Here is a 15,873-nt window from a genome sequence, read left to right on the forward strand (position 1 = left end):
GACTACAATGGACATTCAGAATAAATTAAAATGTGCCTTTTCATGCTGAAAGCCAGCATGTCAGAGAAAGATCTATTGTGTTATCACATTTTCTGCCTTCAACACAAGGCAGGTATATTTAACTTAACTGGTTTTTTCCCCATTTACAATCTTTTTGGAATTTTGTATTGATTTCAACTATATTGGTTCTATTCAAAATATAATGAAACTTTTTATGTAAGGAAATAAAAATTAAAAAGCATTGAATTATGTGAATTCCATACTACTGCCAGCCTTAAATGTTTTCTTTGAGGAGCTATTGTCCTTACATATAAAAAGAAAATTTGATATGGCAAGACAGAAAATCTCAAACAAAATGAACGTGTTTATTTTAAGGACCTAGGATAGCAACAAAGGGGGGGCGGGGAAAGAGTCTTTACAGTATTATTACTAGAAGAAAACGCCCCATGCTTGCAAGAGTAAAAATAACGGCTCAATTCAAGCATAGTTACGTGTTCATACAGAAAAAATGCTAAGGCCCTAGCACAGTGACTGCATCAAAATAACCTTCATGTTAGTCCTTGCTATTTTAGAACAGTATTATTTTTCTGGAGGACAAATGGGTTCAAGAGCCTCTGTTATTTAACAATTGAAAAAAAATGGAATGTTCCATAGCTGGTATTTAAAGATGTATATTTAGGCATGATGCGTGTTGTTCTAAAGAAGGATACTTGACTCTTAAATCTGTGACCACATATGTCTATCTATATATCTGGCTGAGAAGTTGGTAGTACATGATGGCAAACAAATGAAAAATTAGAAACATGAGGATGGTTGACATTTTCACCCAGGCGCTTGACATATTGAGAAGACTCTTAGAATAATTGTACAGTCATTCAAGTCCCCTAGGAAAGGTACCCTAATAAATAGCGGACTTTTGAGTTCTGGTGAGGGAGCTAGCCATTCCAGGGTGGACTTGGTAACAACTAATCTGAAAGTTCGCCAAGAACACACAAACAAGCATTCAGCCTAAGCCTTCGTGACAGTTCTTAGCAACAGAGTAGAAGTTGGGGAGGGAGGCAGGAGGAAATGAGCTAATCTTCTTCTCTCTGGGTTTTTCGGACTTCATGTCTAAATAAGGTTTCACTCTAAATGAGCAATCGAAAGGAAACTGGTTATTCATTTTGTGGGAGCATGAAATGTAACTAGATACTGTTTCACAAATGCTTCATCTTTATCTATAGGCAAGTGCCAAATTAATTTCATGCTCACATTGTGTGCCAACTAGAGATCTCAGGGAGGGTTTAGGATGACTTAAGGCATCCAAATGTATTAAGCAGCAGAGTGATGAGTTGTCACAGAATTTACAGGCCCACACTGATAACCATCCTGGAGATTATTCAATGAACTCCACATCTCATTTGCTACTGTTTACCTTAAGTGCTCTAAACTCATCTATAAAATGATGTTCAGAACTGAGAACAAATTCAGGAACTTGTTATGTTGTAATAGTTCACAAGCATTATTTCTAATATCCTGATTTGAACGTTTAATATTGTCTATCCTCAGTATGTCATGCTCAATTAATAGTCAATTAGATTTTAAAACAAATCTTGCTCATATGGCAAACCAAGTTTCAGATGTCTTGATTGCATTCTAAGTTATTTAGAGATATTGATCTTGCCCATCTTTATCAATAGTTGACATTGTACATGCATGCATCCTACATGTTACAATGACAAATATTCTAAGGCAAATAAATTACTCTTAAGAGATTCAAAGCCACAGTGAACCAAATCTACATTAAACACATCACATCATGTTACTGCTCTCTGATTTAAGATTTTCAGTTTCCAAAGCTGCTTCAAAACATAAGGCCTCTGTTCATCAGAATGTAACTTTGTTTGACAGCAAGAAAGGCTCACATGTTATCCTGAAGCTGAGAAAGCTCTCAGTAGTCTACTGGGTAACAGGCAAGTGTTTCATTGCCAATCATGCCCCAGGCAGGTGTCTACAAGCTTCATTCTTTCATATGCAGTCTTTGCAAAGACAGTAGCATTTACTACTAGAGACTAGAGTTTTGTCTTTGGTTTTAGCCACCAGCAAGAGAGGTATAGGAAACTCAATCCATAATCACTGGTTAATGAAAAGGACATTTATAATTAAAAAGGGATTAAATTACAATACCCCTGTGTACATGCATGTATGTGGTACATCTGATTGTTTCTTTGGAATGTTAATTAAAAGAATCTTGAACTTGATTCTCTGACCACACAGGACTCTGCAAATACACATCTCCCTTCTGCAAATAGTCCCCATTAGGATACCCATACACCGTGAAACCCTTGGAAGATGTACAAGAGGCATGTCAATCTCTGCCTCTCACATGGGTTGTTCTCTTGGGTAAACTGAGCTTCTCCATGTTGGCCTGTCAAATAATAGGAAGAAAGGATGCTTCTGCTGAAGCAGACCAAAGTGGAATTCTATAGTGGGATGGAGTCACCTCCTACAGACAAAAAAGCTGAGTGTTCAGCAATGAAAGAGCACTAGACTGTAGTATGTTCTCTGGGCATCTTTAATCATTATTCTGAAATGCGCATCTTTCCCATCCAAGGATATAGAACTGAAAGTTCCATGCCAGAATACAGAAAAGTTTTAGTCTTCACATTATTTTTGACAAAATACATGATTTTCTTGACAAATGTCAGGAGCAAATAAAAAGTTAAGATACAAATTATGATACTTTTAAGCCATTATTCATCTTTAATAAACAGTAACTTTTAGGATATATTTTATCCCTTTTGGAAAATACTCTTTAGTTGATAACCTTTTTTGAGACATTCAAAATTCCTCAAGTTATATCCAGTCCAGATTGCTAACAGTAAAACAAATCCAGAAGGTAAGAATGAGGATGCTGTTGTTGCCCGTAACATATATTTATTTGTCACTTGGTAAAAATTTTCTTAGACTGTAGATAATGTGTGTGTATGATTAAAGATGAAGGGAGAAAGGAAGAATGAAAATGGGATGAGAATGATTTTCTTCTCTCTTTTTTTTTTATGTCATTCCAAACATTTCTCCCCTAAATATGAGATGCTGATTAGGGTAGTTTCTCAAGTGTGCCCTATTCTGGCTGCCAAACTTTTACCCTTCCTGGATTGCATGGTCACATGTGATTCCAAAGTATCCTCCTCATTCTTACCAGAGACCTGGTTGGGCATATCCTACAACATAGTATCCTTTCTCAAAAACTATGTTAGGATTTCAGTGAAAACCCTATCCCTGTCTATAAACTACAGATGATGCAGTTGCCTATCAAAACCACCTTTCATCAATAATCCCCTAACACTGTAATAAAATGGATCTTGAGAAGTCATTAGCCTTTAATGGGAAATAGGAAACAAAATTAAGATAAAAATTAAGTTGTGATGATTAGACTAGGAAAGATTAGGTTGGACTGCCTGGTGAATTAAAAGAGAAAAAAGGTTGTTATGGGGCGCCTGGGTGGCTCAGTCGTTAAGCATCTGCCTTCAGCTTGGGTCATGATCCCAGGGTCCTGGGATCGAGCCCCACATCGGGCTCCCTGCTCTGCCGAAAGCCTGCTTCTCCCTCTCCCACTCCTGCTTGTGTTCCCTCTCTTGCTGTCTCTCTCTCTCTCTCTCTCTCTCTGTGTCAAATAAATAAATAAAACCTTAAAAAAATAAATAAATAAATTTTAAAAAGTTTGTTAAATCTTGAGGAGCTACAGTGACATTCATAAAACTCATATAAAACTGGTAGAGTCTTAATATAATAAGCACTCTTGTATGTATGATGTTTCCCAAAGAGTCATTCAGCGTTCAAAGTCTACTACTTACTAAGATAACCTTTCTTGGTCTATCCTTTTTCATAGAATATGTTTACGTATTATTTTAAAATGAAAGAAATTGTAAGTGATAGAAATTTGTAACTAAGGTTAGAATTTTTCTCTCTATGAGGTGACATTCATAAACCCTGTTCATCTGAAAGGGGTTTTTATTAACAACATCATTTTTTGAGTATTTCCAGTCTACATATTCTTCTGGGCAATGATATGTGTCCATCAATTAGTAAAGGAAGGACTACCATTTCTAAGACCTTTGCTTTATCTCTCAAACAGTGATGATGGGTTTGCTGGGAGACTGCCACCCTGAATGAGAGAACCAGGGTGCTTAGGTTATAGGTGGCTGCCCGTGGGAACACTATCGTATTTTTCTCTGTGAGTTTAACTGAGACATGTAAAGAAGCCAACAGCAAGTGTAGTAGCCTAAATGTCAAGTTTTAGTGCAATTGAGTTCAATAAACCCAGAAGATTTGAAGCCCAAAGGAACTCAAGTATAGGGGAAATAATTCTAATTGATGGAAACTGACAAAGATCTACCTTGGTCAAAATGTCCTCTCACAATTTCTGTAAAAGCAATGATATTGTGGATTTACCTCCTCTACAGTTATATTTGTTTAATAGAAAAGAAGCCACTTAAAAACTTTTAAAGATGTTTTTTAAATGAAAAAAAAGTCATTTTCAAGAACATTATTCATACTGCACTTGAAGTTGTGAACAGGTAAGAATTCTCTTCATAAGGTCTAAAAATTTATTAAACCATTTAGATTAAAACACATTTATGATATTCTCTTATTTTATCCTCTCCATGTGAGATTGTTTAAGTTCTCTGGTTGAAAAAAAAATTAAAGACAAGAAAATAGTCTCTTTACCTAATTTAAAATATATGGTTGATAATTACTTGGTGATCATATGAGTTTTTATGTATTGTATTTTTAATTAAACTTACATGATGATCATTTTGAGTTGATGTGTAGAGGAATGAAACAAATAACATATTTTTAAGAACATATATAGCAAAAACCATTTTCAATTTTTCTCCTCTGACTACTATTTAAGAGAAATAATCACATCAACCTTGGTTCCTTATCAATTCTATTTCAACAGGGCTTTGGCCTTGATATGAACACTTGCTAACAAAACTGTCGATTTGAAGAGTCAGCTTCCTTGCTAAGAAGTGTCTAATAATATTTCTTTCTCCCCCACAGTAGAACACCCTGACAAAATGGCTAATGACCAAGGTATGGTGGCTCAATTTGTCATCCTTTCTCTCCTTGAATCAATTCTATCTGCTAGAAATGTCAGTCATTATTTTGCATTCCTTTTTTTTTCACCTGGGCCATACACCTGATGAAGCAGACACTGGCGTGATAATTAATCTTGTTAATGAAGTTCTGTTTGGCTGAAGCTGCAGGTCTGTTGGGGAAGATGTAAATTTTCTTGAGAGGAAATTGTTTTGTCTCTATTCTGAAGGACCAATTAAAATGTCAAGCTTCTTTGTATGAAATAAATTTTTAGTCTCTGTCTGCACTTCTGAATAATTCACATTAAGTATAATTAAGCTCAGCATAATTTTCAAGCTGCTCTTACACCCTTTCATGAGCTATGGATTAAAGTTCTGTAGCTCCACAGAGGAAAACCATAAATCCAGTGTACTTTTTCTCTACAGTGAGCTTCTTTTAATAAATAAAAACAGAGTTAGGGCAACTTTTTTAGGGCATTACTATTGTTCATTTTGAAGTCAGAAAGCTTTCACTCTGTGAATCAGCTGCTGGTTCAACTCAGAGTATTTTATTCTCCTTCCATTCTTTTGCTAAAAGCTGATTCGTGTAGAGAAATAGGCATGGCTTTACACAAAGGAAAATGGAGATAAATAAGAGTTATCCATCAATTCACAGGTAGATAAGAATTTGCTATTATCATGATTTGCAGACTGATAAATTATTTTTACACTAAAGGTAATTGGTAGAATTCTAGAGGAGAAAAAGAATAGCTTATGAGCTGTATTTTTTCAGCCCGTTATATTCTTTAAAGAAGGGGGAGTTGGGAAGTATTTGCAACTTGTTGTAGTCGGTGATGTCCAGATTTTGTCCATATTTGTTGGCTCAGAGTCTACAGTTTGTGTCGTTTTTCTCCTGCTTTGGACAATCTCCTGTCAGCAGAACCTGCTTGTGGGCGTCCTGTCTTAGAAGGCACCATCTTGTAAGATGGAGGAAAACATTCTTTTCAACAAGAATACTTTTTAAATTTTAAATATTAAGCATCTGGATATTAAGGCTTACTAACAGAACATTGTCTACATGAGTAGTATTTTATTTAATGATTCTGTGTTCAGGTTTATCCCTGGGTCCTTAAATCATGCCTCTGCTTCAGAGAATATGGCTGGGACTTCACACATGGAAGTAATAAAAATGAACAATACACAGAAATATCTACCCAGAGTTCACATTTCCATTAATCACCTAAACTTACTTCCTGCTTACTTCTACTTAAAATATTTTTGTAAGACCTATATCTACTAAATGGTAATATTTGTGAACTATTAATGATGAATACTGATCAGTTAACCTATATTTACGTAGGAAAATTAAGTATTAGTGCTGGCCAGATCCAAAGCTGGAATAATTAACTAGCAAAAGTGGTTTTATTATTTCATTTATAAAATAATTAAAACAACCTTGCATAGCCTTCTTAAATGAATTTGGACCTTCCACAGGTGGATAATTCCTAATTTTTGAAATTATACTTAGAGAAATATATAGAGAAAGAGAGAGAAAACATACCAAAAAAAATTTTTTAAGTCAGTGAACCAGATGAAATGTTACATTATTGGCCACTCAGGCAGTGACATGCCCAAGGTTCTGAATAAATGGATTTTGCTGCTGTTTTTCAGTTAACTGTTTTGTTTAATATTATTTTAAGGTATCAAAAGTATATTTTGTAAATCAGTCCTTTTATAAAAGAAAACAAAAGAGTAAATTATTCCCCAGTCTCTCTGATCACACACTCTCCATGGATTTTTCTCAGATTTTCATATCAATAGTGAAATTAGATCTGTTTTCAGGCAAAAAAGTCATTCCCAAGAATTATTGTCAGTGGCTGAGTCTATTAATATTATTTGGGCAATTTTTCTTTTTCTTCATCTAACACCACTTAAAAGATTCTGTCACATATTATACTACTTGGTGCCTTATTCAGTCACAACTGGTATACAGTTGTTCAAACTGATAGGTTCTAAATTTTACATCAAACTCAAATCACTTGTAAAATTGACAGGAACTGACAACAGATAATTTAGTGGTTATAAATAAGATCTTTAAGTTCTTACAAAGAAAGCATATCAGATTTACTGGCCATCAAAAGCTCTTTGTAAACAAAATCAGTCTTCTGCGTTGATGACCGTGTAGAAGAAAAATAACCCAGATTGGAGATCCTTCTAAGATTGATGAAAATAAGAGGAAAAGGCCATTCTGAATGTTCCCACTCTTAGCGCAGAGCAAATTATTTGAATATGTCTTACTGTGCCCACTGTTAGACCCATTTGCCCTTCCCCATGGTGAAGTGATCCCACTGTTACATCTATGACGGGAGCTGAATTTCTGTTGAGAGAAAATTCAACACCTTGGGTCAGAGTGAACCTTGCAAAGATGAATCCTAAATAGAAAAACAGGTCGAACTGAATTTACATATGAGAGAGGAGGAAAAGTTTTGATTATTTTAACAAAGTATCTCTGTAGACTTTTGTCACAATTACTTTTTCTTGGAATCTGATATATGTCCTGAAGTACATAAATGGGAAAACAAAAAGTCAGTTATATTTGAATCAGCCATGATCTGAGGAAAATATTTTCTCCCAAGTAATAGCAGTAGTAGTTTGAAAATGATAGACAATTTGCATTGAACTCTTTTTCCCTCTGTGTAGTTATAAATTGATTATATCTAGCATTTCTTATCTCTCTAATCTCAGCCTCCTCTGTAATTCCCTGTTTTTTGCAGCCCCTTATCTCTTGTTACACATCCCCATTTTTTCCTCTAGTCTCTTCCAGGCGCAAGTGGCCAATAATTTTGAAGGTAATCATGAGATTTTAGAGATTAACCACAGAGTTTAATTTTTAGGAAGGTCAGGTAGGATAGGGAAATTGTATGCGCTATGTGAAGTGAGTGCAGAGGACATAGAAATGCTGTGCCTTTTTTCCCCTTTTTTATTTTTCAAATTTTGGTAAGAACCCTTTCAGGGTGTGTGTGTGTGTGTGTGTGTGTGTGTGTGTGTGTGTGTAAAATGGTAAAATGAACTCTTATGAAGCCCTACCACTGTCTCTGTTCACAGAATTCCCATTTAATCCTCACTGCTATACTGTGAGATACAATTATTGTTCTCATCTTAGCAATGAAGAAGCTGAAGCTCAGAGAGGTTCAGTCAGTTGTCTATAGACCCACAGCTAGTTAGTAGCAAGGCCACGATTCAAACCCTGCTCTTAACCACAGAGTGTGATCATCCCGTGTATGTATACGGATGCACACGCAACCACACACTCATGTTTAACACAGATTTATAAGGTTGCTCTCTCTGAAGTTTGTGTCTGGATATCTTCCCAGTATCAGCTTTCCTTTTCTCATCTCTGTGCATAGTCCAAAGAACAAAGAATAAAACAGCTTTCACTCTGGGGTCATCGTGTTAGTGGGAAGTCACAGCACTGAGTATGTGATCCTGACAGTCGGTTATCTCGGGAAACACAGGGACGGTGCTAATTCCACTGCTTTAGTCAGCTCAGGCTGCTTATACAAAATGCCACAGACTGGGTGGATTAAACACCAGAAATCTACTTCTCACAGTTCTAGAGGCTGGAAGTCCCGGATCAAGGTCCAGCCGAGTTGGTTTCTGATGAGAGCGTGCTTCCTGGCTTGCAGACAGGTGTCTTCTTGCTGTGTGCTCACATGGCAGAGGGGCAGCTGGTTCTCTCATCTCTCTTCCCCTCAGATCAGGGCCCTACCCTTGTGACCTCATTTAGCCTTAATTACTTCCATAGGGCCTCGCACTGGGTGTTAGGAGTTCAGCGTGTGATTCTGGGGGGCAGAGGGGGAGCATGACGCAGTTCACAGTGTCCGCCTTCAAGAAGAAAGCTCTTCTCTCGCTCTCACTGATGATCTCCCCAGTGTTTCAGATAAGGAGGCAGAAGGCACTGCTTTGCCTAAGGTCACACAAATATAGCTGTGGGCAGAGGAGGACGCCAACATGTTTCTCTCTGACTCCCAGACTGTAGTCTCTCCATTGTAGACTGTGGCTCTCTTTATGAAAAATGTGGCTCTCTGATTTTCTGTAATGAGCTTAAACCTTTTAGGGTCTCTCACAGAAGCATTTATAAAAGCCTCTGTTTGGGGCTGCAATGGAGGGTAGCCATGACTATAAAATATGACCAGTTCTCAGAATTGATTATCATCAGATCAAACTTCTAATCTTAAAGGATTGTTTTTACACCCTTATATTCCGTTTAACCCCCACATGTTGCTCTCCACTTTGAGGTGTCCGTGTGTAAAAAGTGGTCATTCTTAGCATGAGCACAAGTGTCCACAAGGTCATGTGTGTCGCCATGTCTGCCCATTGGGGCATGCAGAGTAGGGGTTAGGGCCATGTCGCAGGACCTGAAAGAGGGCAGGAGCCTTTATGAAATGATCTGTGTCATCGCTGAGATGAATCAGGAAGAAAATGCTTGCTTCAAGCACTCTCAAGTGTCTCTCCCTCTCCGTGGCCTGCAGAGGGGTGATCTAAAACACCAGGGCTACAAAAGAGATGGAAATTCCTAGGCCACTTTAGAGATCTAGATGCAGGTGGCCTGCTGAGAACTGCCCTCCCACCAGGAGGGAGAAGTACTCACTTCTGAAACATGGTAAAGGCTGATAATACCCTGGCTTTCCCATCAGCACTCGGTGTGTACTCCAAGAATGGTGGATTGGGCTCGGAGACCTCAAATTCTAGTGCTGTCTTGTCACTGTGACCTCCTGTGTGACTTTGGACATGTGACTGACCTCTCTCAGCATCCTCACCTGTCAAATGATGACGTTAGCCCAAAGGATCTTTTGTTTTCTTTCAAGATTTCAGATGATCGCACTAGAAGATTGGTGTTACGATAAAAAAAACTCAGACATAGCATCTTCACGCAATGTAGTACTTCACATTTTTAGCATTCCCAGCATGCATCAATCATTCTTCTGTGCACTGTTCGTGTGCTATCATATCCTCATAACATCCCTCCAGATAAAGAAAATGAGACACAGAGGTTCTCAAACTTGTCCAAACACTCACAGTACACAAGAGGGTAGCCCGAGATACAGACCCCAGTTAAATAATTTGAGAGTCTCTGCCCTTAACCACTGTATAATTTCTGGAAATACAGTGAGTTAATTTGTTCCTACTTTGTTAGCAAGAAAGTAAAATTTAATGGCATCACCATACATTCACCTAGTTTACAGCTCTTTGTCTTTCCTCAGTAGGGTATTCAGGCAAAGTACTTAACACTACACCTGCCATTTTACACCTCAGCGGGTTTAATCTCATGAATAAACAGAACGTTAATTGTTTCCAATTTCAAGGAAATAGGGTTTTCAAGGCAGTGTAGTCAAGCTTGGAATTTAGTTAATGTAATCCAGACTTTGCAGGGTTTGGATTACACCAGCCAGGGTGCTGTTTGCAAAATTGAAGCCTTTAGCACCTTTTGATGGGAGCTGTTTAATTGAAAATTAAAACCTATTTCTACCGTTATTGTGTGGAGTTTCAACTACTTTATTATTCAATTGCTGCTCCACCCCCTTGAAAGAGAGTTATTCTCACCTGTGCTTTTCTCAGCTCCAAAATTTTGCAATTCTAGAAATTATGATTATGGTATAAAAGTAGGGGTGAAAAATGAATAGTGTGCTTTTGATAAAGTGTTGAGGTGCTTCTCGCGTTCCCAGCAAGCAGTCAGGTAGTTGCTTAAATCAACCTCTTAGGAGCTTTTATGTTTCAATACGTAACTTTGAAAGAAAACACATACTCAGTACTCTTAAGAATTGATGCGATTCATGGCATAAAATTGTAAGTTTCTTAGACCCAAAAGATAGACATTTTTGTTAACAAGCCCTCAAAAAGATGTCTTAAACAAATTATTTTTGTAAGAACCACTCTGCCGCTGAATGTCTTTCTTTGCTGTAGACATTAGCCAAATACCAGGTTCCTGGCTTGATTTTTCTGCCCACTACTGTTAGACCCGGACTCTGCCTCCTCAGTTTTCTTTCCAAAACAGATGGCTCACCAATGCTTATGGAATAAAGTCAGTTCTTTGACATCAACACCCCAAATGCCCTTTTCTAGCCTCAAGACTAGTTCATCCCTCCACATATGTCACAGTCTATTAGCAGAAATATATAAATCTCTCTGGGAAAGGTTTTCCCAACCCCATGCTCTAACTGGTACTATCCTCTTCGCTTTAGCAGTACTTGCTCCCTTTCTATACCGAGTCAGGTCCTCATGTTCTAAGACTCCCTTTCCCATTCTGCTCTTTTCCAAGAAGTCTTTCTCACCTTTCCAGTCTTTCTGTCCTTCTGGATGTCCGTAACACCCAACTTATTCCTTGCTCTGTTCTTCATTTCTTACAGTTCGCTATTTATATTCCCAACCTCTGGGGCAGGTTGTAAATTCCTTGATGGCAGAGGACTGGTCTGTTTCACACTGTCATCCCCACCTCTCAGTCTCTAATTGAGAATCTGTCATATTGTAGTTGCCTGCTAAGTGTTTGTTGAACTGAATTATGACACATCTCTTTGAGGAAACAGTCACAGAGTAATCTGGAAATAACGACTTTACCATCTGATCAAAAGTATATTTGGAACCTAAAAGCAATAATGCCCAGGGCTATGGATACTGTGCATGTTACTAATCTTGGGGAAGATGAAAATGATGTGAAAATATGTTTCCACTAAGGCAAGAATATCTTGAATATTCATCTATTAAGTTAAAGCTAAACTGGAAAACAAGTTCTCTTTAATTCAGAAAATGGTGGTCACATTTGTAGATGATTCTGACCTCCTGTGCACTTTTCTTGATCTCTACCCTTCCTGTCATTTCTTGTTAGCAGAAAATTCATTTTTCTTGCATTTCCCTGGCTGCCTGTAATTCTGAGTACGGAAAGGAGAAAAATCAAAACTATGGGAGTTGATAAGATTTTGAAATTTCAAACATGAAGTATGAAAAGAATTGGACTCACTTTTGACAGCTTGCTGGTAACAATGTACCTAGCATTGTGCTGTGTGTGGTGAAGCATGAAAAAGAAGTACAGTTTCATGGTTCGGATTTCAAGAACCACGCAATGTAGTTGGGAGGAGTATATAAATACTTCCAGCCCAACATTAAAAATATGAAATGTGAAATTAAGTGGTACCATCTCATATGTATATCATCATTATAGGGTTTCAGATGGGCAATCTCTATTGGTAATAGAAGAAAAGACTCCTTAAACCCAAGACTGGACTTTTACTATATGAGTAGAACTTGATTCAACACACATGATTGCGGAGGGAAAGATTACTTGAACCTTTATGTAGAGAAATCCTAGAATTGGAAAATCAAGATGCCAAGAAGTTGCTCATAGAGTGAGGATTGCAAGATGCATTCAGGGGACAGTTAGGGTACCACTATGCTTTATTATGATAAAGAGAGGGAAAGAAAGAGAAATAAATTGGTGATGTTTTGCCCTTTCCCTCTATTCTAACACAACAGTTCTCTGGCTTTCCTACTTTTCAACACATTAAATATCTCTGTGCACACTGGTCACTGAAGATCAACATGCTCACCTCCAGAACCCCGCAAACCCCATTCACTTTTGGCTGCTGATGCCAATCATACCTTGCTTCTCGAGGGAGGGGGGGTTGTGAAAGTGTGGGGCATTGGAGGAAAAGAAGATGTGGAATAGGAAGAGGGCCTAAGTATCTATTAATTCACCCACTAATGGTAAAATCATCATCATCAGAGTCAGACCTAGTCAGCTGCTTAAAATGAGTATACTTGTTAGTCTTACCGAGCCACAGTTTACTCACCTATAAAATGGAACTAAAAATGTCTGCCTTGTGGATTCATAATTAGTACTATTCTCATGCTACTTATTGCAACAGTCTCTTATAATTTATTCTTCAAATTCAGCCACAATACTTTTTCTAAAACACATATTTAATTGAGTCACTTTTCTGCATAAAATATCTGTAATGGACCTCTGGCTTCTGCAAGATAACTTACAGACTCTTTGGTAGAGCATATAGGAAGTTTTATTATTTCATGTCTGCCTGTCTTTCTGAGCTTACCCACCTCACTCTTTTCTACCTGATCTACTCATCTTTTAATTCTCAACTCAGATATCACCCTGAAAAGTCTTTGATCATTTTACCAGGCATAAATAGTCATCATCCTGTTTTTCCATTGTGGCACCTACTTATAATATTTTTAATACTTTTGGCCATATGATGTAGTTATTATTACTCAACATTTTCCCCCTCACTAATTTATGAGCCTTTGCAATAGTCATTTTATATCCCCAATACTTAGAACAGTGGGTCCATTCAATACATTTGTTGACTAGATGAATGGAGCATGTGCTGATACGTGAATGAAAAAATTTTGTGCTCCAACAGTGTCATTATTTACACATACAAGCAGCACAACTAGTGTGATCCTGACATTCTGGTGTTTTCATACTGTAGTTGCAACTTCCTGATGAACAGTCACTTGGAGAAGAAAGAGCTTTCATGCTTTTTGTTACTTCTCCTTGCACTGCTTGGTAACTTCACTCAGACACAAGCATATCTCACACTGCCTTTGGGATAAGCTTGTGGACCATCCAGGTATGGGAGACTTTCATGTTCATTCAGTGGCTTTTGAGAACAATTGTTCCTTCATAATCCATGAAAAATTCTTCCTCATCCTCCGTGTTTTAGTCTGGCGAATGAGCTAGCTCTTGAGAAGATCTAGTCATCCAGGAGAAGGTCCATGTTTAGAGAAATAGGAGGCTTTTTAGATTTTGATAAAAACAAGGCTGCACCTAAAAGTGATGCCTTAGACCCACATACTAGCCATTATTCCAGATATGCTATTGAAAAGAATGCATACAAAGACAGAGGAGAAAATTCCACAATCACCATATCATTCATATATATGTATGTATTTTTTTTTCTTTTCTTCTCATTGGCTGACATCTATTATCCTGTTCAGGAATCCAGATACCAGTGAGTCTGGCTTAGCACTGCTTTACTCTCGTGCTTGCAAAGGAAGAAGAATGCAATGTTTGCAAACTTTTTTCCTCCCTTAGAATATTCCCCAGGCACCTCTTCTTCACCTGTCAATTGCCACACTGCAAAAAAACTTCAGGAAGTCAGGACCCAAAATCAAACTGATATGTCAACCAAGGGACAGGAATTAGGGGTTCGTTTATTGAAATTGTTTATGTCTAGATGACTATAATTTCCATTTTGCCCAGGAGTGTCCTGATTAATACCCAGATCCAGGCAAAAGTGATAATAGCACCCTCTTTCATTCTTAAAGTGGCCTGGTTTTCATAATTATATGGTCACCCAATTCATGACATTTGTATGTGGAAAAATAATCTCAGATTTTAGATTGATTTCTAAGGATTTTAAAAATGAATTTGCTTTTAATCATAGTCTATTCTGTCCATATTTTATTGCATAAAGTCAGAAGTTGGAACTCCAAAAAAAAGTGCTTCTCATGGTCAAGGAAAAGATGGATAATCACATATTTGGTTCTCTTACGTTGTTTCTAACTCGTAGCAGGTCACCAAAGAACATTCCCATTCTTGAAAATTACTGCTCTTAGACTTGCCACAGGTGACAAATATAAGGATACGTTTTGAAGGAAGGCAGAAAAGATTTGTTGAGCACCACGTCTCAATATGTGGCAGGCATGTTAGCTTTTCTTACATATGAAGTAGTAACATTCTAGTTTCTTTCAATCAATGAGCTTTCTTTCATATGTACTTGGAAACAATGTGTTAAGGAGAGCTCATTAATTCTTTTCCATTAATATATGTTTGAAATATCCTAGGCATGAGTTATGATTTCACTTCCTGGCTTTTAGATATCCTGATGCCTTTGTTCAAAGTCAGCAGTATTATCAACTGTGTGATAAATTGATCTCTTAGACACTTCTGCAGCCTCTGAAAAATCATCTCCTTCAAAATAGAGCTCCATATGATCTGTGTATTGGACCGTAAAACTGTATTCAGGTGTCATTAATAGATATCCTTTATCCACTGGTACACAGGACACAAAATCAATTCAATTTCCATCATTATCACCAGAATTATTTTCAGAGAACCAATTCTAAGATCAAGAAGATACCTCAGTGCTCTGCATTCTTGGGAGAATGTATATTGAACATTTGTTAGATGACCAATCTGTTCATTCGATTTAGATTATGGACCATATGTTTTTCTTAGGATTGATTGTGTGGGTGCCATTCTTAAGGACCTTCTCTTATCACCACTCAGGGAAGATGGATTAAAGAATAGATCAGAACTACCACATCCAGTTTTCTCCATGTCCTCTGCACATTAATTTTCCATTAACTCCTCCCTGAACTTATAAATATCTACTCAGAAAAACTAGGCTCTAGAAATCCCAATTGAATTAATCTTTGTTAGCTGCTGATAAAATTTTTTATCATGGAAAATATTCTCCATCTGCCCATGACTGCTAAAAGTAGGGACTTAATGTAAACATTAATGTTTCATTTTATACAAACATACACACAGACACACACCACAATAAAAATATAAAAACAATATTTAAAGTGATATGTAAGAACAAGAACAGGGAAAATAGCTTGTATAATAATTATAACTTAAACTCTTGTTCACATTAATAACATGTCATTGAGCATTGTAACTCACATTAGTCGTTCATGAAGCCTTGAGAACACTGTATACATGTCACTTTGGTAAACACCAAGGAATATCACAATAAGCACACTTCCTACAGGAAGTCATATTACCTCTGCC

General features: G+C 37.3%; 1 protein-coding gene across 3 annotated transcripts in view; it reads left to right on the forward strand.

The window, feature by feature from the left end:
* The window catches only part of DCC (DCC netrin 1 receptor), a 1,177,272-nt gene that overhangs the window by 1,066,740 nt on the left and 94,659 nt on the right, over window positions 1-15,873 (forward strand). For 2 of the 3 annotated variants that reach the window (XM_035724067.1, XM_035724069.1), the window contains one exon: window positions 5,047-5,079. In XM_035724067.1, coding sequence (XP_035579960.1) covers window positions 5,047-5,079 — 33 coding nt within the window. The remainder of the gene's footprint in view (window positions 1-5,046; window positions 5,080-15,873) is intronic. The other variant, XM_035724068.1, reaches the window with a different exon arrangement.

This window comes from Zalophus californianus, chromosome 14 (assembly GCF_009762305.2).
Source record: "Zalophus californianus isolate mZalCal1 chromosome 14, mZalCal1.pri.v2, whole genome shotgun sequence".
NCBI lineage: Eukaryota > Metazoa > Chordata > Mammalia > Carnivora > Otariidae > Zalophus > Zalophus californianus.